Here is a 26,263-nt window from a genome sequence, read left to right on the forward strand (position 1 = left end):
GTTGTGTGTGTTTTCTGATGCTTGTATATAAGAAGCTTGTATGCAGGGAGCTCCAAGGATATACAGTGGGATCCTCATCATAATTTCCACTGGGGACAGCTGCAAACCCTCAGCAAATGTGGCTAAAGGCATAACCTGTTCTGCTCTAGTAAGCCTTCTTTTTAGGCGCCCCAGTCCTCTTCTGTGTGTGCCATGCTATTCTTATCCTACAGCTGTCCATGTTAGTCCTTTGGGTCAGGGCCTCTATTACTATTTGAAGAAAATCTTTTAGCTTTTGCTGACCCAACTGCATGTGATTAAATTTAGTTTTTACTGGTGGTATTGCCAAGGCACTTTGTCTCTATGTATGAGACAGGTTGGCAAAACCAAGGCAGGGCTGCTAGTCTTAGAAACTGGGGTATTACAGACTTCTAAGATATTTATTAAGTTTCATTACTGTCTTAAGCATTGGAGATAAAAGTATGAGCAAGATACGGATCTTCCAGACAGAGCACCCCATTTTTAATATGATCTTAAGACAGGTAAACAGAATACAATGCAATCTGAAATTCGTGTAGAAGACTAGGAGCAGAATTAAGGGACAGACCAGCTAAAACTGCCCAGGCAGGTAGGAAGGCTCAAAGAGAACATGACATTTGAATGGATTTTTGAAGGATGAATAAGAGTGTGCTTGAGAGAGAAAAAGAGAAGGACTTTCAAGCAGAAGGAAAAGAAGCAAAGCATAGGAAGTAAGGACTAGAGGACTAGAATTAGGGATAGGAATTAAGGATCAGTCAAAAGCCCAGTTATCTGAGTGTATTATTGGGACCACAGCCAGACTATTATCAGAGGCTTACTGCTAACTCCCCAAAGCATTGAGCTGTAACAGTCTTTCTGCTTAAGATGAAGCTTGTCCTAGAGATACAGGCAGGAGTCAGCCTAGAGATGCAAGTCAATTGGGTCCAGCATTTGGAAAGAACTTGATGACCAGCTAGGTACTGATCTTAGCCAAAACTAGAGGAGAGACGGGCAAGATTATAAAGGATTTACCAGGTGAGAGAGCCGAATCTTCTAACTACAATTTCTCGGCAATCCCCTGATGTAAAGTACGCGGAGAGAGAAACATCAGCTCCAGTCGTCAAAAACCAAAACTGACTTAGTTCCTAGAGAAAGAAAAATTTGGCCAGCAGGTCTCTTTGGTGTTCCTGTTGAGTTAGGCAGGCCTGGGGCCCCAAGATGCTTAGGAGAAGTTTCAGCTACCTGAGGAATAGTTATAAACCTTGGTCACCACTGCCCTCTTCTTTTTTTTTTTTTTTTAACTAAGGATTATTGGATTATATTGACTCCACAGGGAACAAGGAATGTGTACTCGAGTTACTTGTATATCTGAATGCCTTCCTGGTGTGCAGTAAACATCTGTTAAATTGGATTCCCCAGGAGATACATCCACACTATCTTCAACCCACCTCCAAAACCACAGGAAAAAAAGCATCAGCCTTCACAGGCCCGCCAAAACTAAGAAGCATCCCCGAAGTGACTGTCTTCTTTAAGGACATTCGGTTTTCAAGATTTTAGCTGCCTGTCAGCAACTTGTTAACTTCCATCCACGTTGTCACCACCTCCTCCGTCGTCCACATTACTCTGCAAATGCGTCCTTCCCATCCAGCCAGGGAGACCCCGACTCGTGAAGCAAGGAGCCCTCGGTACGGCACCAGCACCGCCCCCCACTCCTTGCTGGGGAATGGAGGGGAAGGGAGAGGAGTCCTCTGTATTTGAGGGCGCCCTTTTGGAAGAATCCAGAGGCGGCCCGAGGTCGAACGGAATCCCGGTGCGCGAGAAAACGCTCCCGGAGGTCACTGCCTGGGCGCCGGGAGCAGCGCAGCTGGCCCCAGCGGCCCGGGCGGGGCGGGGTCGGAGATGGGGGGCGGGGCGAGGAGCGGCGGGCCCCCCTCCCGCCCCTCCCGCCCCTCCCGCCCCTCCCGCCCCTCCAGCGCGCAAGCGCAGGCGCGCGAGTGCGGAGGCGGCCGGGAGGGCGGCGGAGCCGGCGGCGCGGGAAGATGGCGGCGGCGGCGACGGCGGCCGCGGAGCAGGTCTGTGAGCCCCGCCGCAGCCGGGGGCTGGAGGGCCGGGGGAGGCCGGGGTCCTGCCGGTGAGGTCCTCCGTAGGACCGGCAGGCGGGGACCGGGGCGCGAGGGCGGGCTCCGCGGGGCGGGGCTGGGCGGGAGGAGCTGTCCGCAGCCCGGGTTGCTGGCGAAGGCCGGGCGGGACCCCGGGCAGGGGCTCCGGGGCGGATAAGGGGTAGCCAGCCGCGGGCTCCCGGCCTGGCCTGGCTGTCCCTCGGCGGGGTCAGCAGGGGCGCTGTCCTGGAGGCCCGGGATGGGGTCGTGGCAGCCGGGAGCCTCCGCCAGGACGTACCGGGGACATGTCCTGCTCCGTGGCCAGCGAAGATGCGGGTAAAAATAGCCCCAGCCAACGAGCCGCCAGCCTCCGCTGATACCAGCCAAGAAACAGTCAGCTGTTGTTGGGTATCAGCTTGCGGCCACTTGTGTGCCGTCCCCCTAGGCTGACAGCCACGTTTCTCCTCCCGCTTTGGTTCTGGAGACTAAGTCACCAGTCAGTATAAGACTGTCTCCTACCCAGTTGGTTTAAAATCATTTTTAATAAATGCTTTATCAAGTATTTCCTAATCTGCATTGTAAACTTGTAACTTAGAATAGCTTAAAAGGCTATTTTCTTCCCAAAAAGCAGGCTATACATTATGCACACATTTACTCACACACACACACACACACACCTACACCTGTAGTTACTAGAGTGATTTGTTATAATAAAAATAATTTTGATAGTCGCTTCCCCCCGCCTTAATTATTATCTTCCTTAAAAAAGAAGCTGTGGTAGGATAGTTTCTTTGGAAAAGTCTCATTCTTCAGCATTGTTGAAAAAAATAAATGAGCCAAGTAGCCAGCATTCTGTTTTCAGAAAAATCTTGTCTGGAAAGATTTTCTTAAGTAATTAACTGCCTTTAGAGACAGAGTAGGTAGATATCACTGGAACAGTCATGCTGAGCGCCGTGAAAAATAAAAGACATGACATCTGCCTTCAAAGTTTAAGTCAAACTGCCAGATAAAAGCAGAAAAATCAGCTAAAGACGGTAGGCAAGCTACAGGACCTAACAATAAAATGTAAAGGAATGAGTGAAATTGAAAGGAGACAAAGCTTCTTGAGTTGTTGAGATTGAAATTGTCCCTTGCTTTTGTGATTTCCCTCCTGAATTATCAGCACCTGTTTTAGGGGGTTCATTTTTCATCTGCATCACCTATTGATATTCTTGAAGTTCCACCTAGTTTCTATTCTTGCTTTAGACATAGACTGGGCAATCTGATCCATCCCTTATTCTCCACTTCAGAGTTAGGTATTTATGTCTCCAGTTGGAATTTAACTGAATTTTCCACAGGCACCCCAAACTCAGAAATTTTTAATGGTGAATGGTGCATCACGCTCACCATTAAAAGGGCTACAACCATTCATTCAGTTGGTTCACCTTGCCACAGACTTGGGAGCAGGACTGGCTCAAGGGAGCTCAGAATGGACCCACCTCTGGGTTAATACTCTGCTCTCCCAGGCTTGGTACTTGAACAGAGAACCTCACGTTTTCTTTTTGCTCTAGACCCCACAAATTATGTATCAGGCCCTACTTGGGGGTCATATTAGATCCCCCTATCACACTCACATCCAATCACTAGGTCCATTCAGTTCTACCTCTTAAGGCCTCTCCCGAATCTTGATGCACAGTGTCAAAATTCAGTCAAGCCCTCATTTGAACTGTTAAGGAAACCTGCTGTTGATATCTCCATCTCTAAACTCATCTATTCCCGTTCAACTCTTTTTGGTTTAATTTTGCTATCATGCAAATCTGTATCACTAACCTATTTTAAATCCCCATTTCCTTCAGAATAGAGTCTCTCATTCTTGATGTGGTACTTATATCTACTCATTTGTTGATCCCTAACCACATCTTGGGGCTTCCCAATGGCTCAGTGGTAAGGAATCTGCCTGCAAAGCAGAAGACCCAGGTTTAATCCCGGGGTGGGGAAGATCCCCTGGAGGAGGGCATGGCAACCCACTCCAGTATTCTTGCCTGGAGAATCCCATGAACAGAGGAGCCTGGCGGAGTTCAGTCCATAGGGTTGCAAAGAGTCAGACACGACTAAAGTGACTTAGCATGCAAGCACAACTACATCGCATTTCTCATTTTGTCCATTCGTATACTCATCTTCTCCACCATCCATATAAAATTACCAATGTTAGTTTGTACAAGATGACCTCTACTCAGTTTCATGATGTTTCCTCTGCCTGGAATGCCTTTCTCTGTACTTTACTTGGCTAACTTCTGTTTGTCCTTCAATGTCCAACTGAAGCCCCAGCTTTTTTGAAGAATCTTCAACTGATGAGCTTACTTGATGAGTCAAAGGGTATTCCTCTTATGCACTCTTTCAGTTTCATTGCTTTACAACTGCACTTGCCATGTTGAACTGTAATTGCTAGTGGCTCCATCTGTCTACTCTGGTGGCCTGTAAGTAAGTTTGTTGAAAGTAGGTGCTGTGCCTTGCACATCTTGGTAGTCTGGAACATCTGGCATATAGTAACTCGTCCGTAAATGGCAAGTGCAAAGAATGAAATATACTGATGTGCATGAATTGACAGAGAAAAGTAAATAATTCATCCCAGGAAGGTAAGATTTGCCCTGTCTCTCATGTAGACCTGTATTCACACTCTGGCTAAGACTTCTAAATTGCCCATCTGACATCACTGTCATAACTCTATACTGGATCTGTGAAAATTAGAAGCAAGCTCGCTTTCCCTAAGATATTCTACTTCCTTTGGCCGAAAAACTACCAAAATACAAATTCAACTCTAAAATGTTTGCAACAACAACGCGCCCTCATAGCTTCTGCACCTCATGTGCATACACAACCTACACGACTTTTTTCAGCAACTTGTTTTGTGTTAAACCTGTTGAATAGATTGAGTGATCATCTGCAAAGCCTTTCTTACCGCTTCAGTTCAATTCAGTCGCTTGGTCGTGTCCAACTCTGCGACCCCATGAACCGCAGCACACCAGGCCTCCCTATTCTTCACCAGCTCCTGGAGTCCACCCAAACCCATGTCCATTGAGTTGGTGATGCCATCCAACCATCTCATCCTTTGTCGTCCCATTCTCCTCCTGCCCTCAATCTTTCCCAGCATCAGGGTCTTTTCAAATGAGTCAGCTCTTTGCATCAGGTAGCCAAAGTATTGGAGTTTCAGCTTCAACATCAGTCCTTCCAATGAACACCCAGGACTGATCTCCTTTAGGATGGACTGGTTGGATCTCCTTGCAGTCCAAGGGACTCTCAAGAGCCTTCTCCAACACCACAGTTCAAAAGCATCAATTCTTGGGTGCTCAGCTTGCTTTCTAGTCCAACTCTCACATCCATACATGACCACTGGAAAAACCATAGCATTGACTAGATGGACCTTTGTTGACAGAGTAATGTCTCTGCTTTTTAATATGCTGTCTAGGTTTGTCATAGCTTTCCTTCCAAGGAGTAAGCGTCTTTTAATTTCATGGCTGCAGTCACCATCTGCAGTGATTTTGGAGCATCTATTTCTGCTTTATTGACTATGTCAAAGCCTTTGACTGTCTGGATCACAATAAACTGTGGAAAATTCTGAAAGAGATGGGAATACCAGACCACCTGACCTGCCTCTTGAGAAACCTGTATGCAGGTCAGGAAGCATCAGTTAGAACTGGACATGGAACAACAGACTGGTTCCAAATAGGAAAAGGAGTATGTCAAGGCTGTATATTGTCACCCTGCTTATTTAACTTATATGCAGAGTACATCATGAGAAACGCTGGGCTGGAGGAAGTACAAGCTGGAATCAAGATTGCCAAGAGAAATATCAATAACCTCAGCTATGCAGATGACACCACCCTTATGGCAGAAAGTGAAGAAGAACTAAAGAGCCTCTTGATGAAAGAGAAAGAGGAGAGTGAAAAAGTTGGCTTAAAGCTCAACATTCAGAAAACTGAGATCATGGCATCCGATCCCATCACTTCATGGGAAATAGATGGGTAAACAGTGGAAACAGTGTCAGACTTTATTTTCTTGGGCTCCAAAATCACTGCAGATGGTGATTGCAGCCATGAAATTAAAAGACGCTTACTCTTACCGCTTGGTGGAGTTTAAAAAATTTTGTTTGCCACATAACCCACAATGATTATCCTTGTCTTTTTCTGTTTTCCACAAGCCCTCAACCAGCCTGCTATCCCTGCAACCACAGTAAGATTCCAGCTTCCCTGTCCGCTCTTTATTGAGAGATGTCCTTGCCTTTTACATCCCGAGGAAAAATAGAAATGGTTTCTCTTCCTGGTGTGAACCATTTGAATGAAGTGGGAGCCCACCTTTAAGACTCTCCTGTACATTCACTTTCTTTCCTGTCTCCTGGAGGATCTTATTTCCCTCATTACTCTGCCCTACTCTGAGGTATCTGATCTTTGTCCTTCTTGGCACGTTTCCCTCTGCCATCAAACATGTGAGTCTTCCTACAAATGGTTGGAGGGAAGGGACAGAAAGACCCTAACAACAAGAACAAGCACAGTTTTCCTCTGACTGTACATAATTCTTTACTTACAGTCTTCTCTCTTAATGAAAATAAATGTACACTTGCTGGCATCTTTTCAGGACTGTTTGTACTTAGCAGTTTGCTACCCAGGGTTTGAAAATCACAGAGGCGATTCTTCCCATATTGAGTTCAGCAATGCTGCACATCCTTAGGTTTCTTGTATTTCTCATTTTCCATTGTTCCTGCACCAAGTTTTCCAAGAGTACTTCCTTGGCTCTTTGTTCTTTTGCTCTATACAAGGGTTCCCTGACTTCCGGGACCCGATGCCTGACGATCTGAGGTGTAGCTGATGGAATAATAATAGAAATAAATGCACAATAAATGTAATGCCCTTGAATCATCCCAAAACCATCCCCCTACACCCCAGTCTGTGGAAAAATTGTCTTCCGTGATACTGATCCCTGGTGCCACAAAAAGGGTTGGGGACCACTGCTTCATGTTGTTTTCTTACAGTAGACCGATATTAGTCTCATAGATTTAATTTACTTTGAAGCTGAAGACTCTCCAATTCGAATCTCAGGTCCTGACTGACCTAACACCTCGTCCACCCTTCTCATCGCCTTCGAGGCATGTGATGGTCTCTCACTCAGCTCAAAAGCAGCATATGTAAGAGCCCCCTGCCTCACTCCCCATGTTTAAGTAGTCACCATTCAGTAAACGTGAGTGGCTTCAGATTCACTTAATTCTTCTCTTGAAGTGTATTTTTAATCTCTCCTTTTTCATCCCACCTGTTTTAGGCCCTCAATACCTTGGGTCTTCCTTCCGACAACATCCCAGCAGCCTACTTGCTAATATTCTCCTCTTTCCTGTGTCTCCTGCAAATACTCACACATTTAGCATCCTGAAACATATACTGTTCATATTCAGAGACCTCTGGTTACTCGCAAATAAACAGATGTAAAGACTAGACTTTGTTCACAGGTGTCCCCAAACTTCCACAGCCTGTCCTCCTCTGCACCTTGATCTGGCCTGCATTGCCAGATCTGACCCACCTGCTCCTTCTGGCTTCCCTGACACCTCCAAGCCATGCTGTCTCTTCTCCCATGAGCTCCACAGCATGTATTGTCTGCACTGGTGATCTTGGCATCGGAGCACACAGAATACATTATTACATTGCTAACTATGTGTATACTAGCTTTGTGTACCCAAATCACGTTTGTAATACCCAGAGGATAAGGATCTTGTCCTGTATTTCTTTTGTATTCCTATGTATGGGGTTAATGTTAAAGCCTAAAGAGTTTAAAAAATGCTTATTCAATAAATTAATTTTCTCAAAGCTCTCAAAAATATGAAAGTTGGGCAGTAAGCATTTCTACTCCTTCCTTTTATGTTCATGATATACCAAATAATCACCTACAATGTCATTCAACCATAGTCAGAGGTTCTCAAATTTTTTGGTCTCAGGTTCTCTTTATACTCTTCAAAATGACTGAGAATCCCAAAGAGAACAAGCTGTGGGTTTGTAGGGGAAAATCTAGAGAAATTAAGTCTGAAGGAATCTCTGACATCTAAAATTATCAAACGCACTCATTTCAGTAAAACATCATTGAGTGCCTTGTTGTTGTTGTTCAGCCGCCAGGTTGTGTCTCTCTCTCTCGAGACCCCGTGGACCGCAGCACACCAGGCCTCCCTGTCCTTCACCAAGTCCCGGAGTAGACTCAGATTCACGTCCATTCACCTTATCTTCGACAAAGGAGGCAAGGATATACAATGGAAAAAAGACAACCTCTTTAACAAGTGGTGCTGGGAAAACTGGTCAACCACTTGTAAAAGAATGAAACTACAACACTTTCTAACACCATACACAAAAATAAACTCAAAATGGATTAAAGATCTAAATGTAAGACCAGAAACTATAAAACTCCTAGAGGAGAACATAGGCAAAACCCTCTCCGACATAAATCACAGCAGGATCCTCTAGGACCCACCTCCCAGAATATTGGAAATAAAAGCAAAAATAAACAAATGGGACCTAATGAAACTTAAAAGCTTTTGCACAACAAAGAAAACTATAAGCAAGGTGAAAAGACAGCCCTCAGATTGGGAGAAAATAATAGCAAACGAAGCAACAAAGGATTAATCTCAAAAATATACAAGCAGCTCCTACAGCTCAACTCCAGAAAAATAAATGACCCAATCAAAAAATGGGCCAAAGAACTAAACAGACATTTCTCCAAAGAAGACATACAGATGGCTAACAAACACATGAAAAGATGCTCAACATCACTCATTATCAGAGAAATGCAAATCAAAACCACAATAAGGTATCATTACACGCCAGTCAGGATGGCTGCTATCCAAAAGTCTACAAGCAATAAATGCTGGAGAGGGTGTGGAGAAAAGGGAACCCTCTTACACTGTTGGTGGGAGTGCAAACTAGTACAGCCACTATGGAGAACAGTGTGGAGATTTCTTTAAAAACTAGAAATAGAACTGCCATATGACCCAGCAATCCCACCTCTGGGCATACACAGCAAGGAAACCAGATCTGAAAGAGACACGTGCACCCCAATGTTCATCGCAGCACTGTTTATAATAGCCAGGACATGGAAGCAACCTAGATGTCCATCAGCAGACAAATGGATAAGGAAGCTGTGGTACATATACACCATGGAATATTACTCAGCCGTTAAAAAGAATTCATTTGAATCAGTTCTAATGAGATGGATGAAACTGGAGCCCATTATACAGAGTGAAGTAAGCCAGAAAGATAAAGAACATTACAGCATACTAACACATATATATGGAATTTAGAAAGATGGTAACAATAACCCTGTATACAAGACAGAAAAAGAGACACAGATGTACAGAACAGACTTTTGGGCTCTGTGGGAGAAGGCGAGGGTGGGATGTTTCGAGAGAACAGCATCGAAACATGTATATGTTTCGAGAGAACAGCATCGAAACATGTATATTATCTAAAGTGAAACAGATCACCAGCCCAGGTGGGATGCATGAGACAAGTGCTCTGGCCTGGTACACTGGGAAGACCTAGAGGGAACAGGTAGAGAGGGAGGTGGGAGGGGTGATCAGGATGGGGAATACATGTAAATCCATGGCTGATTCATGTCAATGTATGACAAAAACCACTACAATATTGTAAAGTAATTAGCCTCCAACTAATAAAAATAAATGAGAAAAAAAAAAATCCACGTCCATTGAGTCGGTGATGCCATCCAGCCATCTCATCCTCTTTCGTCCCCTTCTCTACCCTCCTTCAGTCTTTCCCAGCATCAGGGTCTTTTCAAATGAATCAGTTCTTCACATCAGGTGGCCAGAATATCAGAGTTTCAGCTTCAGCATCAGTCCTTTCAATGAATATTCAGGACTCATTTCCTTTAGGAAATGGTTGGATCTCCTCGCAGTCCAAGGGACTCTCAAGAGTCTTCTCCAACACCACAGTTCAAAAGCATCAATTCTTTGGCACTCAGCTTTCTTCACAGTCCAACTCTCACATCCATACATGACCACTGGAAAAACCATACCCTTGACCAGACGGACCTTTGTTGGCAAAGTAATGTCTCTGCTTTTTAATATGCTGTCTAGGTTTGTCATAACTTTCCTTCCAAGGAGTAAGCGTCTTTTAATTTCATGGCTGCAATCACCATCTGCAGTGATTTTGGAGCCCAAGAAAATAAAGTCTGCCACTGTTTCCACTGTCTGCCCATCTATTTGCCATGAAGTGATGGGACCAGATGCCATGATCTTAGTTTTCTGAATGTTGAGCTTTAAGCCAACTTTTTCACTCTCCTCTTTCACTTTCATCAAGAGGCTGTTTAGTTCTTCTTCACTTTCTGCCATAAGGGTGGTGTCATCTGCATATCTGAGGTTATTGATATTTCTCCTGGCAATCTTGATTCCAGGTAGGACTATTCAAAGCAGGACTATTAAAGTGGAAGTCTGTTATCAGAGTGTTATCTACAACCCTTCTCAGTACAGTTGTGTCCCCACTTGGAGCCTGCAACTCAGCATGTGTATACATGCATGCTAAGTCACTTCAGTTTTGTCCAACTCTTTGCAAGCCTCTGGACTGTAGCCCACCAGGCTGTGTCCGTGGGGATTCTCCAGACAAGAATACTAGATAGAGTGGGTTGCCACGCCCTCCTCCAGAGGATCTTTCCAACCCAGGGATCAAACCGTGTCTCCTGCGTTGGCAGGTGGGTTCTTTGGCACTAGCATCACCTAGGAAGCCCCAGTGCAACATGACTTGAGGTTTATTAGTAGAAAATGTATCACTAACCAATTTAGCTTTCTTTCCTTAAGAATTTGCACCTAACAAATAATGCATCCAAAATAGAGGTATAGCTACTCCATTGTGTTCTGTTTTGTTTTTAGCAAAGTTCCAATGGTCCTGTGAAGAAGTCCATGCGTGAGAAGGCTGTTGAGAGAAGGAATGTCAATAAAGAGCACAACAGTAACTTTAAAGCCGGCTATATTCCAATCGATGAAGATCGCCTCCATAAAACAGGACTGAGAGGGAGAAAGGGCAATTTAGCCATCTGTGTGATTATCCTCCTGTTTATCCTGGCTGTCATCAATTTAATTGTGAGTATTTAGCATGGAGTATTGTTTTCTTAATTAGCATGAGGAATTTTTCTTCTCTTTTTAGTGGAATCATGGTAAAGAGTCTACCTGCAGTGGGAGACCCAGGTTTAGTCCATCCCTCAGTTGAGAAGATCCCCTGGAGAAGTAAATGGCAGCCCACTCCAGTATTCTTGCCTGGAGCGTTCCATGGACAGAGGAGCCTGGCGGGCTACAGTCCATGGGGTTGCCAGGAGTCAGACACGACTTGTTTTTTGGCATGTAGCTTTACTGTACTTTGCCTTTACTGCATGTTTTACAGAGTGAAGGTTTGTGGCAGCCTTGTCCCAGGCATGCCTGTTAGTGCCGTTTTTCCAGCAGCATCTGCTCACTTCAGTCTCCTTGTCACAGCTCAGGAATTTTCACTATATCTCAGAGTTTTTCTCACTATTATATTTCTTATGGTATTCTCTGACCAGTGATCTTTAATATTACCATTGTAATTGTGTGGGGTTCCCACTATCCACATCCATAAAAGATGGTGAATTTAATTGATAAATGTTGTTTGCATTCTGATGGCTCCATCCTCTAGCCCTTCCCCCTTTCACTCTTTCTCTCCCTCTACTCAAAGTGAAGTGAAGTGAAGTCACTCGGTCATGTCTGACTCTTGTCAGGCTCCTCTGTCCATGGGATCTCACAGGCAAGAGTACTGGAGTGGGCTGCCATTTCCTTCTCCAGGGGACCTTCCCGACTCAGGGGTCTAACCTGGGTCTCCTGCACTGCAGGCAGACTCCTTACTGGCTGAACCATTCCCTGAGAGGCCATTCCCATGGCCTCTTAAGTGTTCAAGTGAAAGGAGGAGTTGCAGGTATCTCTCAGTTTAAATCAAAATTTAGATATGACTAAGCTTAGTGAGGAAGGTACATGACAAGCTGAGATTAGCTGAAAGCTCGGTCTCTTATGCCAAACACTTAGACAAGTTGTGAATGCAAAGAAAAGCTCCTTAAAGGCAATTGAAGGTCCTGCTCTAGGGAATTCCTTGGTGTTTCAGTGGTTAGGATTTGACCCTTTGACTGCCAAAGTGCCCAGTTCAATCCCTGGTCAAGAAATGAAGATCTCACAAGCTGTGCAGCACAACAACGACAAAAAACTTAATTCCTTTTCTAGAGAACACACTAGTGGTGAGAAAACAAAACAGTTTTATTGCTGATACAGAAAGTTTTACTTGTCTGGGTGGAAGATCAAACCAGCCACAAAACTCCCTTAAGTCAAAGCCAAATCCAGAGTAACCAACAGCCTTTAATTCTATGAAGGCTGAGAGAGGTGAGGAAGCTGCAGAGGTTTGAAGCTAATGGATGTCGGTTCATAGTGTTTAAGAAAAAAGGCTCTCCATCACAAGAAAGTACAAGGTGAAATAACCTGTGCTGATACAGAAGCTGCAACTAGTTATCCAGAAGACCTAGCTAAGATCATTACTGGAGGTGACTTCCCTAAATGACAAATTATCAGTGCAGACAAAACAGCCTTATATGGAAGAAGATGCCATCTAAGACTTTTGTAGCTAGAGAGGAGAAGCCAATGCATGGCTTCAAAGCCTCAGAGGACAGGCTGATTCTCCTGTCAGGGGCTGAGATAGCCAGTGACTAAGTTGCATCCCGCACTTATTTGCCATTTGGAAAATCCTAGGACCCTAAGAATTATGCTAAATCTTCTGTGTCTGGGCTCTATAAGTGGAACAACCACGTCTGAATAAGTGCACACTTGTTTACAACATAGTTTACTGAATATTTTAAGCCCACTGTTAGATTTGCTGCTCAGAAAAAAAAAAAAAGTTTCTTTCAAAATGTTACTGCTCACTGACGATGCATCAGTCACCCGAGAGCTCTGATAGAGATGCACAGTGTTATTTGTAGTGTAGATGTAGTGTTGTTTTCATGCCTGGTAACGCAACATCCAGTCTGCAGCCCATCGATCAAGCAATAATTTTGACTTCTAGGTCTTATTAGGAAATACATTTTTTTATTAAAAAAAATACATTTTTTAAGGATAACAGCTACCATAGATAGTGACTCCTCTGATGGATCTGGGCAAAGTAAGTTGAAAAGCCTTTGGAAAGAATTCATTATTCCAGATGCCATCAAGAACAGTGGGGATTTATGGGAAGAGGTCAAAATATCAATGTAAACAGGATTTTGAAAGAAGTTGATTGCAGTCCTTATGATTGACTTTCAGGGGTTCAAGACTTCAGTGGATCAAGTAACTGTAGACGTGGTAGAAATATCAAGATAATTAGAAGTAGAGCCTGAAGATGTGATAAATTACTACCATCCCCCTGGTAAAGGATAAGGAGTTGCTTCTTACAGATGAGCAAAGGAAGTGGTTTCTTGAGATGAAATCTCCTCCTGAGGGAGATGCTATGAAGATTATGGACATGACAATAAAGGATTTAGACTTTTACATAAATTTAGTTGATAAAGCAGTGGCAGGTCCTGCACAGAGATGCCTCAAAGCCTTGTTAAGAATGTTTGGATCTCCATGAAGCCCTACTATACCCACATTTACCTGGAGATTTGGGTAGGCATGGCTTCATCATTTATAAAATCAGGAGTGCTGATAAAAGAGGTAAAGCCTTGAAAGCTTCCAGTCCTGCACCTGCTCGTGGTCATCATTAACCAGCTTTACTTGAGTGGGACGTAGGTCTGACTGTGTTGTGGGAACACGGGACGTTGTGTATGCTTGTAGCAGTGCTGCTGCCCTCGGGCATGAATAAATGTGCCTGTGAGGACTCACACAAACACACACACACACACACACACACACAATAATAAAAGCAGTAGCAGGATTTGAGAGGGTTGGCTCCAATTTTGAAAGAAGTCCTACTGTAGGTAAAATGCTATCAAACAGCTGTGTGTACTACAGAGAAATCATGAAAGGAAGAGTCAGTGCAGCAAACTTCATTATCATCTTATTTTTAAAAATTGCTGCAGCCACCCCAGGCCTTCAGCAACCACCACCCTGATCTGTCAGCAGCCATGAATGTCAAGGCAAGACCCTCCACCAGCCAAGAGTTTATACTCACTAAAGGCTCAGGTGATAGCATTTTTTTTTAGCAAAAAAGTACTTTTTAATTAAGGTATGTACATTTTTTTTGACCTCACTTCATGGCTTGCAGGATCTTAGTTCCCTGACTACAGATCAAACCCAGATCCTCAGTAGTGAGAGTGCTGGGTCCTAACCACTGGACTATGAGGTGTACCAACAGGATCCCTGAAAGTTGTTTTTTTAGACGTAATGTTGTTGCATGCTTAATAGACTACAATATAGTGTAACCTTAAGTTTTGTATGCACTTGGAAGCCAAAAAAGTTTGTGTGACTTGCTTTATTACAATATTCACTTTATTGCTATTTTCTGGAACCAAACCCACAATATCTATGAAGTATGCCTGTATATGTTTTATCTCTTACTGAATTTTAATGAATATTTTCTTTATGAAAACCTAGTGTGCTAATATATTGCCATCATCAACTTGAAAAATAGCCACAACCTAAAAGTTGAGAATTATGTTTTATTCTGCAAGTATTTTTAGGACTTCAGACCTGGTAGACAGCATATCAACTGACCCTGAGAGAACTGCTCTGAGGTGGTTAGGGGATGAGCCAGGTTATATAGAAGTTTTGCAACAAAGGGCAGGTAGTCTGAACATCAAAAGATGGCCAGATATCCCAGGTTAAAGAATTTATCACTTTCTGTGCACGGGAAGATCCAAGAATCTGAGTTTATGGAATCATTGCTTTCACATGCCTTTCAGCTCTCTGGAGCCCGTGTCCTGTGTTTTCCACATCCTGAGCGTCCCTGGAGCTCACCACAGGGGTTGGTTGCAGTCTGATGGCGGGTATTCTCCATCCTAAGTGTCCTTAGGGCTCATCCGCTCACACTGAAGGGCTGCAATTGCTGATGACTGTGACATCCTTGTTTTCTGATACAGCAGGAAGTACTTCATTTCTCACCGTGTACTAATTTTACTTAGAAAGAAAAATGTTTATAGACTCTTTCCTTTAAACAGCTTAACTTTTAAAAGATTAGCATCAACTCAACAGAAGAGACCTTTCCCAAGATGATGTTATTGCCTTCATCTCTCATAAAAATACACTCCTTCATGTTTTCTTTCAACTTTTCCCAAATTTACTTTTGCCTCCTCAGCTTAAAAATTGTGAACCTTGGATGCAGTAAAAGGTTACCTTTTGCAGTCCTGAATCTTTATTGTTGAAGAATGAAAGGACCTGAGGTAGACTAGTTTACACCAAGGTTTGAGGAGTTGGTATATTACCCTTTCCAAAGATAATTGCTTTCTTAAAGAAGGAGACTTTTTAAATGAATCTTTATTTATTCATTTATTTGGCTGTGTCAGGTCTCAGTTGTGGCACATGGGTTTAGTTGCCCGGTGACACGTGGCATCTTAGTTCCTTGGCCAGGGATCGAACTCATGTCCCCTGCATTGCAAGGCACATTCTTAACCACTGGACCACCAGGGAAGCCCCTTAAAGATGAAGACTCTTAACCCAAGGTTGACACTACCTGAGAGTTCAGCGTGACACCCTCTGGCCTGTGTGTGGATAGTCGTTTTCAGAGTCATTACTGGTGTCCCTAACACCGATCATGAACATGGATGCAGCAGTTCCAAAGTGATTCCCTTCACTGTATTCTTTACTTCTAACACTCTTAAGTTAGTCCTTGTATTTTATGTACATCCAAAACATTTGTGTCCAATTCTTCACTTAAATTGAAACGAGCTGAAACTGTAAGTAGCTTTACTAGGAACACATGTTCTGAATTTATTTTATTGAAAAGTTATGGTTAAGATGGCAAAAAAAAAAAAGAGACATTTTTCATCCCCTTCTGCTCTAAAAAGTTCAACCTAAGGTGACAATGTCAAGAAGCAGAAATATCTTGGAAGAAAGCAGGAGGCAGTCAGAATTCTAAATCATAATATTTGAAGACAAAAAGGAGGATGAGGAATGGCAACTTACCAGAGAAGAGAAACTGCATGTTGGGGAGGGGGTTGCAGAGGGCATTGGTGGAAGTGCCTTGCAGAATCCTGAAAAACCTCAGGAAGTGGAAGTACAGGTTCCTTGAAAAGCAGGCGTGAGAGGGGAACCGCAGAGAGCTTCTTTGAAAAATCTGTAGAAGGAGCCAAACGATCCCCAGCCCCGCTCCCCTTCCAGCCAGCAGTCACGAAGCTGCCCCTCCTCACCCTGCACTGAACCAAACGGGATTGTTTCTGCCTGAGGGTAGGCATGGGTTTCCACAGGAAAGCAGGAGAGTCCTGCACCCTGAGCCCTGAGGCTCCCTTATCCTCATCCCCCACCTCCAGCTCCCTGCACCAGGCTTGCATTCTCTGGGCAAGATCTGAATATGCTGACGCTTGGCAGGTCCCCGTGAAAAAGCTACCTAAACCCCCTACTGTGAGGCCTGTCAGTCACTGGCCCCACCCCACACAGACCTTTCCATGAACTTTTTATAACCTCTGTGTTAGATATGAACACAGAGCCACAGGGATCAGTAAACTTTTATGGAAAGGTCCCAGAATTGAGAAATGCTTGAAACCATTGGGTGCTTGAAAAGCACCCAAACCACGGAGAAAGTAGGAATTCAGGGAAATAGAGAAAAGGTAGCAAATGACAGTAAACTTAGATGTTCGCCAGCAGACGAATGAACAAGGAGGTTGTGGTACATATACACAGTATCAGGGCTTCCCTGATAGCTCAGTTGGTAAAGAATCCGCCTGTAATGCAGGAGACCCCAGTTTGATTCCTGGGTTGGGAAGATCCACTGGAGAAGGGATAGGCTGCCCACTCCAGTATTCTTGGGCTTCCCTTGTGGCTCAGCTGGTAAAGAATCCACCTGCAATGTGGGAGACCTGGGTTTGATCCCTGGGTTGGGAAGATCCCCTGGAGAAGGGAAAGGCTACCCACTCCTGTATTCTGGCCTGGAGAATTCCGTGCACTGTATACTCCATGGGGTCACAAAGAGTTGGACACAACTGAGTGACTTTCATTTACTTACTTACACACAATAGAATATTACTCAGCTATAAAAAGGAGCACATTTGAGTCAGTTCTAACGAGGTGGATGAAACTGGAGCCTGTTATACAGAGCGAAGTGCATCAGAAAGAGAAATAGCAATGCTGTATATTAACACATATGTATGGAATTTAGAAAGACAGTAACAATGGTCCTGTGTGCAAGGCAGCAGAAGAGACACAGATGTGAAGAACAGGCTTTTGGACCCTGTGGGAGGAGGCGAGGGTGGGACGATTTGAGAGAGTAGCATTGAAATGTGTATATTACCGTATGTAAAATAGACGACCAGTGCAGGTTCGATGCATGAGACAGGGCACTCACAGCCTGTGCTCTGGGCAACCCAGGGGGTGGGGTCGGGAGGGAGGTAAGTGGGGGATTCAGGATGGGGGGACATATGTGCACCCGTGGCTGATTCATGTCGATGTATGGCACAAACCATCACAGTATTGCAAACTAATTTTTTAAAAAAATAAAAACACTAAAATCATTATCTTCAGAGAAGTAAGAGGATATTGTGTCCATTAAACAAGGATACCATGCCATTAAAAAATAATTCAAGAATATAAAAAACTCATGGAAATACACACACATGGATGGGTAGATGAATGGATAGATAGGTAGGTAGATAGATACATAGATATTGGAAGAAAAAAGAAACTTCCACGAAATTCAACAAAATTAAAGAATTAATCCGTGAACTGCTGTTAATCGGAGTTTTAGAAAGAGGAGAGAACACACTAGGGAGAATGTTATCAAATAAATAAAGAAAATTTGAAAACTACCGTTCTGGGTCCGTGTGTGTGTGTTAGGTCACTTCAGTCGTACCTGAGTCTTTGCAGCACTATGGACCGTAGGCTGCCAGGCCCCTCTGTCCGTGGGATTCTCCAGACAACGGCACTGGAGGGGGTTGCTGTTTCCTACTCCAGGGGATTCCCCCCCCCAGAGATGGAAGTCTCCTGCGTTGGTAGGCAGGTACCTTACCACTAGTGCCACCCGGGAAGCCCATTCTGGGTCCAGCATATGCCTAAAAAAACTCACACCAAAGCTATCACTGTTAAAATTAAGGAGACCGGAATAAAGAGAAGATCCTAAAATCTTTGAGAGAAGTTTTTTGAAAGATTATGTATAAAGAACACAAAATCAGAGTGGCATCAGGCCTTTCAAAGGCAGTGCGGGAAACTAGCAGGCAGGAAAGCAAGGGCTTTAACATTCAGACAGAAAATAATTTCGAATCTAGGAATGTGTGTCAAGCTAAACTGTCAATCAAATGTGAAAGATTATAGACATTTTCTTAGCCATGCTCAAAAACCATTTACTTTCCATACATTCTTCCTAAGGAAGCCACAGGAGCCCGCTTTATTGAAAGCAGGCGCTACACCAAGAAGGCTGAAGACGAGGATGCAGGAAACACCCACGCCGGGAAAGAAGACGGAGGGCGTAGCGTGAAAGTGAAGGGAGAGCGCAGGGTGGCAGCCGTGAGGCGGACCCACAGGGCAAGGACAGGCTTCAGGCAGAAGATGAGGGGGCCAGAAAGAGTTCCCAGGAGAGGAAAACAGAACTAACACATTTTCTGGGAGGTTTGGACTTGTGGAACATTTTATTGAGACACATTTTACAGAAATGTTGGAGAGCTTGAAAAGACTTAGTCTGATATTCAGAGAAATTAAGCAAATGAGGGAAAGACAGGTATTAAACTCTGAAAGACACAAAGCCCAAGAAAAGAACCACCATCATAGTACAGCGTTGGGCTTAGTGTGAATAATATGTATATTGTCATAATGGCTGAGAGTACTGAACATGGATGGAACGTGGACTGGAGTTAGGGGAGAAGAAATATAAATGAGGTGAAATTCTCTGCTAAAATAGATTAATAGATGACAATCTAAAATTGACCAGTAAAGACATAACACACACATTATTTAGAAATATGGAGAGAAGTTCCAGACAAAAATAGCTAAAATTGCTTAAAGTGGACAAGATACAGAGGAGGTAAAAGAAATAAACTACTTCCTTTTTTTTTTTTACTTTTAGTTATTTGTATATAATACCTTGATTAAAATAAAATTGGTTTTGTTTGTGAGTGGAAACCCAGTTTATGTGTTTATGTCACTGATGAAACTATTTAGGAAGTTTAATCCTTTGGCAGCTACCTTTTCTGTTTGCTTTCAAGTTGTGTTAAGAATGTATGCTGCCTATCAACAGTGGGTTTGATTCCTTTTTTAGATAACACTTGTTATCTGGGCCGTGATTCGCATCGGACCAAATGGCTGTGATAGCATGGAGTTTCATGAAAGTGGTCTGCTTCGATTTAAACAAGTATCTGACATGGGAGTTATACATCCTCTCTATAAGAGCACAGTAGGAGGAAGACGAAACGAAAATTTAGTCATCACTGGCAACAATCAGCCTGTAAGTAACCATATTATTTGAGAAACATTAGAGAAAAATTCTTTGTAAAAACCTCAAGTTGATTGTTTGAAATGGATATTTTCCTTTAGAGAAAATTCATAATTATATTTGATAATATTGGCCTTCTAATCTATTAATATTCGGTATTTTCTTAATATTCTATGTTTTGTGTCATGGTAACATTTTCTGGGATAGATGTAAGTACTGTAAGAATGCATAGTTATTCTTTTCTCCTCCACATGAAGAAACCATTTTAAAAAGCATCTTCATCCCACTGTCGCCTTCCCCCACTGTGTCCAGTATGACATTGTAAAGCAGTTATCCTCCAGTTAAAAATAAATTTAAAAAACATCACCTTCCCAGGTTGGAATAACCGCTGCTCTCTGGGAGTCTGGTAGGGAATACGTCCTAGTCAGGGGCAGCCCCTGCCGAGTGGCCAGTATAGCTGACCAGAGCCTGAAGGAAGCATCCTCACTGCCACGCCCGTCTTAACTCTGGGTCCCTGTGCTCGGCTGCCATCTGCTTTCTGCCAACCGTTACAGTGTATAAGCATGTCAGCCCTCACTTTAAAGAGCTCTTCTCCCGAGTGGGTGGGGGGAGTCAGAAAGAGGCAGTGAAAATTACTTGAAGTTAAAAGTCTGTTATTGTAGAGTTTTTGATGATGCTCTTGATGAATTTTGGATGCAGCCTTTTTCAAAAACATATTCATGATGAAGTGTTTTTCTGAAGATTGTTTTTCAGCAAGGGACAACAAAGCTCAGTGTAGAAAAGAACAAAACTTCTATTACAAGTGACATTGGCATGCAGTTTTTCGACCCAAGGACTCAAAATATCTTATTCAGCACAGACTATGAAACTCATGAGTTTCATTTGCCAAGTGGAGTGAAAAGTCTGAATGTTCAAAAAGCATCTACTGAACGGGTATGGTTTATTTTCTTTGCTTTATTAATGGAAGAGAATTACTGTCTAGAGTTACAAAGTGTGTTTGAGGGGGAGGCAGTTTTACTGATACAGTGCTGTGAAATAATTAACTCCAAAACAGTGGAAAAGATTAGTTCTACATTTGTCATCAACTGGTTTGTGTGATCATTATCAAATCATCTCTCTTTATCTCTACATCTATAAAATGTGAATGAAAACACTTGCCTTTCATATTTTTTCATTGAAACTTCTACTCTTCTATCTCTAATAATAATTCTCACTTTAATTTAGAAATTCTTCATCACTAGTTTTTGTTTTTTTTTTTTTTTTTGATTTTCAGATTACCAGCAATGCTACTAGTGACTTAAATATAAAAGTTGATGGGCGTGCTATTGTCCGTGGAAATGAAGGAGTATTCATTATGGGCAAAACCATTGAATTCCACATGGGTGGTAATATGGAGTTAAAGGCTGTGAGTATTTTTTTAATTTAAGTGAATTGCTAGATTCTTGGGTACATAAACCCATATTTGGAAAGTATAGTTATGAAAAATGATAGTGTATTTTTATTTTTTGACATGGAAAGATGTTCACAATAGATTATGAAGTGGAAGTAAGTTGTAAAACAATGTGTGAAATACCTCATTTTTATTTTTCAGATTATATGTATGTTATAAAAACCTGGAAGGTTATGCCAAAATGTCAACAATGGTTGGTTATGGGCAGCAGGGTAACAGATGATTTTTATTTTATTTCTGCTTGCCTGTTATTTTCTAAAAATATTTTTTTGCATAATGATGCCTATATTATTTTAAAAGGCATGCAAACCAAAAAAACCTTCTTAAAGAATATCAAAATAACTATCCATGCCGTGAAGTTGATGGGGTTTTATCAGTTAAAGATTTTTCATATCCCTTCCTGGGTTTTGTATCCAGTGATGTATAAATCAATTAGTCAATATATAAAATGTGTTTTTATTTATACATCTGGTATTTAATTGTAAAGGAAAAAGATTTTGCCTTTATTATACCTGTTGAAAAGCAGTTTCCTTTGTGCCTCACAGATTATATCTGAACTTTAATAGGTAACATACTTCATGTAAGGGAGCCATAAGTCCAAAAACATTCTACCTGTTTCATAATTCTGGTCAATATTCAGAATGTCTTTTGGGCACCTGCTCTATGCTATCCAACTAAAGCTAATTAAATTTATCAAGCATTAAATAACAAAGATGAACTTAAACCTAGGACTTACAAAATAGTTCTTTCCTTTTAAAAAATGTAATCATAGCTCTTGAAGGAAAAAACTTTTTAAAATTAGGTTTTTCACTTTCATAAATATCTTTTTCCTCTGAAGAACATGTTCCAGTCTCTAAATAGTAACTATGAACGTAAAATGTGGTTCTTATCAGAAACTCAGTATCAGTGCTGAGTCCTCTTTGTGTACCCCGTAGAAGGAAGCCATCCTTCTGAGAGAGTGATAGTGTCCCAGGGGCTGTTCTTCTCCACATCGGAAACTCAGAGAAGCGAGAGATGTGACTGATTGGTTTACAGCCGTTAGCAAATTACCTAAATCTTTTAATTTTTTCTACTTGAAAATTCTACCTGTTGTTACTGTGACATACTTTGAAATACACACACAGACACACACACATCCCCCCCCCACCAATATCTCCACAGTTAAAGAAAAAGAAGCCAGTATTGAAAAGATAATTAGCTTTATCTTTCAGCTAATATCAGAGGTTGGTTTTTAAGTGTGTGGCTAATCATTAGGAAGAATCTTATCAATTAAACTGCCTTTTTTTTTTTTAAAAAGTGCTAAGATAAATATGATATCACTTATATGTGTAATCTAAGAAATAATACAAATGAATCTATATACAAACTAGAAACTGACTCATGGACATTGAAAACAAACATGGTTACCAAAGGGGAAAGGGAGGCAGGGAGAGATAAATTAGGAGTATGGGATTAACAGATACAAATTACTATACATAAAATAGATAACAAGGATTTACTATGTGGCACAGAGAACTATATTCAAAATCTTGTCATAACTTATAATGGAAGATAACCCAAAAAACATATGTATGACTGAATCTCCTTGCTGTACACCTAAAACTAATACAATATTGTAAGTTAACTATACTTCCCATTAAAAAACTGCTTTACAAATTTAAAGAAAGTAAAATTACATGACCACAAGATGGCAGCATTGGAACAAAATGTGAAAATTCCATGTACTATCTCAATTCCATGTACTATCTCTGAAAGAGATGGGAATACCAGACCACCTGACCTGCCTCCTGAGAAACCTGTATGCAGGTCAGGAAGCAACAGTTAGAACTGGACATGGAACAACAGACTGGTTCCAAATAAGAAAAGGAGTACGTCAAGGCTGTATATTGTCACCCTGCTTATTTAATTTATATGCAGAGTACATCATGAGAAACGCTGGGCTGGAGGAAGCACAAGCTGGAATCAAGATTGCCGGGAGAAATATCAATAACCTCAGCTATGCAGATAACACTACCCTTATGGAAGAAAGCGAAGAAGAACTAAATCTTGATGAAAGTGAAAGAGGAGAGTGAAAAAGTTGGCTTAAAGCTCAACATTCAGAAAACTAAGGTCATGGCATCTGGTCTTATCACTTTATGGCAAATAGATGGGGAAACAGTGTCAGACTTTATTTTGGGGGGCTTCAAAATTACTGCAGATGGTGACTGCAGCCATGAAATTAAAAGACGCTTGCTCCTCGGAAGGAAAGTTATGACCAGCCTAGATAGCATTTTAAAGAGAAGAGACATTACTTTGCTAACAAAGGTCCATCTAGTCAAAGCTATGGTTTTCCCAGTAGTCATGTATGGATGTGAGAGCTGGACTATAAAGAAAGCTGAGTGCCAAAGAATTGATGCTTTTGAACTGTGGTGTTGGAGAAGACTCTTGAGAGTCCCTTGGACTGCAAGGAGATCCAACCAGTCCATCCTAAAGGAGATCAGTCCTGAATATTCATTGGAAGGACTGATGTTGAAGCTGAAACTCTAATACTTTGGTCACCTGATGCGAAGAACTGACTCATTTGAAAAGACCCTATACTGGGAAAGATTGAGGGCAGGAGGAGCAGGGGACAGCAGAGGATGAGATGGTTGGATGGCATCACCGACTCGATGGACATGAGTTTGGGTAAACTCCGGGAGCTGGTGATGGACAGGGAGGCCTGGCGTGCTGCAGTTCATGGGGTCGCAAAGAGTCGGACATGATTGGACAACAGCAACATCACTAACGTAGTCAATTAACCATTTCCATCACTTCATAATCAACTTTCTCTCATTGCTTTAAGCACCCTCCATAAGCTGATGACTCTCAACTTTGGAACTTCTTTCTCCCCTGAACTAAGATTCATATATCCAACTGCCTTCTTACCTCTCCACTTCAGTATCTATGAGGCATCTCAAACACAACAAGTCTAAAAGCCTGCATATCCTTCCTCCCTCCCCAAACATGTATTTCTCCCAGTGTTCCCAGCTTGTTAAATGCTGCCCCTTGGTTCGTCAGCGGAGCCTTCAGGCTGCACCTTCAGAAGATGTGCAGAGCCTGGCTGATGCTCGCCATCTCCACCAGCATGACCACCATGGTGCAGACCACCGTCATTTCCTGCCTGCACTGCCGAAACAGCCTCCTCTCTCACCCCTGTATGCTGTTCTCTATAAAAACAGCCAAAGAAATCCTTTTTAAAAGATCATGTCACTTCTCCAGTCAGAACCCTCCCAATGTCTTCCCATCTGATTCAGAATAAAATCCAAAGTCCATTCCCTGGCCCCATGTGTCTGGCCCCTGGTTATTTCTGACTCACCTTCTCCTTCAGCCACACTGGCCTCCTGTCTGTTTCTGGAACACAAGTCACGCGTGCATATTATTCTTTCCTTTGCCCAGTCACCCACATGCCCTGCTCCCTCATGTCACCCAGTTTCCATCAGACCTTCCCTGACCTTCCACTGTACAGTAGAACCCCACCTGGTCACTCTCTCTCTACTTATCCTGACTTGCTCTTCTCAGATGATGTTTGTTTTACTTCTTAAGATGTTTATTGTCTGCCCCTCCCCAGTAAAACATCAATGTATGAGGACTTGAACTTTGCCTGTCTGTTGACTGCTGTGTACTCAACACCAAGAATAGTATCTGACACGTAGAAGACATTTAAAAATTAATCACTGAATGAAGGAAAAGAAGAAAAAGGAAGAAAGGAGAGAGAGGAGTTCCAAAAAAGAGCAAGTCTGCAATATCATAGTGCTCCTGGGACAGTGGGCTTGAAGAGAAGAACTTCCAGGCAGTTTTCTTTGAGCATCTGGTCTTCAAAATTATATGGCTTGAATCTTCATTTATAGTGTTACCAAAAATAATCGGAAATTAAAATTACTTTTCTCTAGGAGAAAAAAGTTTTCTAGTTTTTCTGTTCATTGTCAGAAACATATCAGTCAGACACTTGGTTAAAACTCTTAAGTAGTAGCAAGTGAAAATGATCTGAGACTTGATCAGTGTCAGTCTTATGTGCACTTAGGAATTTTGATATAATTTTTAGCTGAGAAATAAATTGTGTTAAGTGTATAAATACACCTTATGAACAGTTACTGAGAGGTCACTAGTCAAATTTTGATTGGTTTGTGGATTTTTTTTGGTTGTTATTTTGGTCATGACTTTACTCTGTCTTACCACCTTCTATTCTTGCTCATATTCCAGTGAGTTTTGTTTATTATCTTTGTTCTGTCCCTTCTTGTGTGGATAAATAAACCGTATGATTTTTCTCCTGATAGGAAAATAGCATCATCCTGAATGGCACTGTGATGGTCAACACGACTCGCCTCCCAAGTTCCTCCAGCGGAGACCAGTTTGGTGGTGATGACTGGGTGCGTTACAAACTCTGTGTGTGTGCCGACGGAACGCTCTTCAGAGTGCAGGTGACAGGTCAGAACATGGGCTGCCAGACCTCAGACAACCCCTGTGGAGACCCGTACTAGAAGAACCCAAGAGGACATCAATAGATTCATATTGTGACTTATTTTTTTAAGACTAGGCATGCATATCATGTTTTTACAGAGTTTGTGATAACTCATTTATTTAATCTGCAGTGCACTGCTGCATCTATTTTGTAGTCTCCATGTTTAAAATAGTCTCAGAGAGCCTAAATTCTAATACATTTCATTGAGTTGCACTGATCTTCAATTTACGGTTCTCTAAAATTATTGAGAGAAGTGAATATAATCAAAATTAGTCTTTAAAGAAGTATTTTTAAAATGCCACTGTTCCTGTCTAAAGGATAAAGGGATGAAGCAACTGTAGACTCACTATAAGTAACTTTTGGTAACTAATGGGGTTAGACCCAGTTAAGATATTTAAAGGTACACCATCAATAAATGTTACATGTTCTGTCCTTAGGCTTCTAAGAGGAAAGACAGATTTTTAGTGCATTACTTTCAACTATATTCTCGCAAACAAGTGAGGTCACTAAAGAGCTTCACATGTGGGAGATAGTAAGGAACTAAAGGTCCGTATTGTCACACCTATGGTTTTTCCAGTAGTCATGTACGGGTGTGAGAGTTGGACCATAAAGAAAGCTGAGCACTGAAGAATTGATGGTTTTGAACTGTGGTGTTGGAGAAGACTCTTGAGAGTCCCTTGGACTGCAA

General features: G+C 42.3%; 1 protein-coding gene and 1 pseudogene across 1 annotated transcript; both read left to right on the top strand.

Annotated features, from left to right (window-relative positions):
- Positions 1 to 2,007: 2,007 nt before the first annotated feature.
- SGCB (sarcoglycan beta) lies at positions 2,008 to 26,261 on the top strand. The gene is made up of 6 exons (XM_043906790.1): positions 2,008 to 2,069; positions 10,984 to 11,193; positions 19,475 to 19,660; positions 20,390 to 20,581; positions 20,922 to 21,053; positions 25,391 to 26,261. The coding sequence occupies exons 1-6, from the start codon at positions 2,037 to 2,039 to the stop codon at positions 25,592 to 25,594; spliced, it is 957 nt and encodes a 318-aa protein (XP_043762725.1). The 5' UTR covers positions 2,008 to 2,036; the 3' UTR covers positions 25,595 to 26,261.
- On the top strand, positions 11,056 to 15,413 carry LOC122696594 (annotated as a pseudogene).
- Positions 26,262 to 26,263: the final 2 nt, after the last annotated feature.

This window comes from Cervus elaphus, chromosome 6 (assembly GCF_910594005.1).
Source record: "Cervus elaphus chromosome 6, mCerEla1.1, whole genome shotgun sequence".
NCBI lineage: Eukaryota > Metazoa > Chordata > Mammalia > Artiodactyla > Cervidae > Cervus > Cervus elaphus.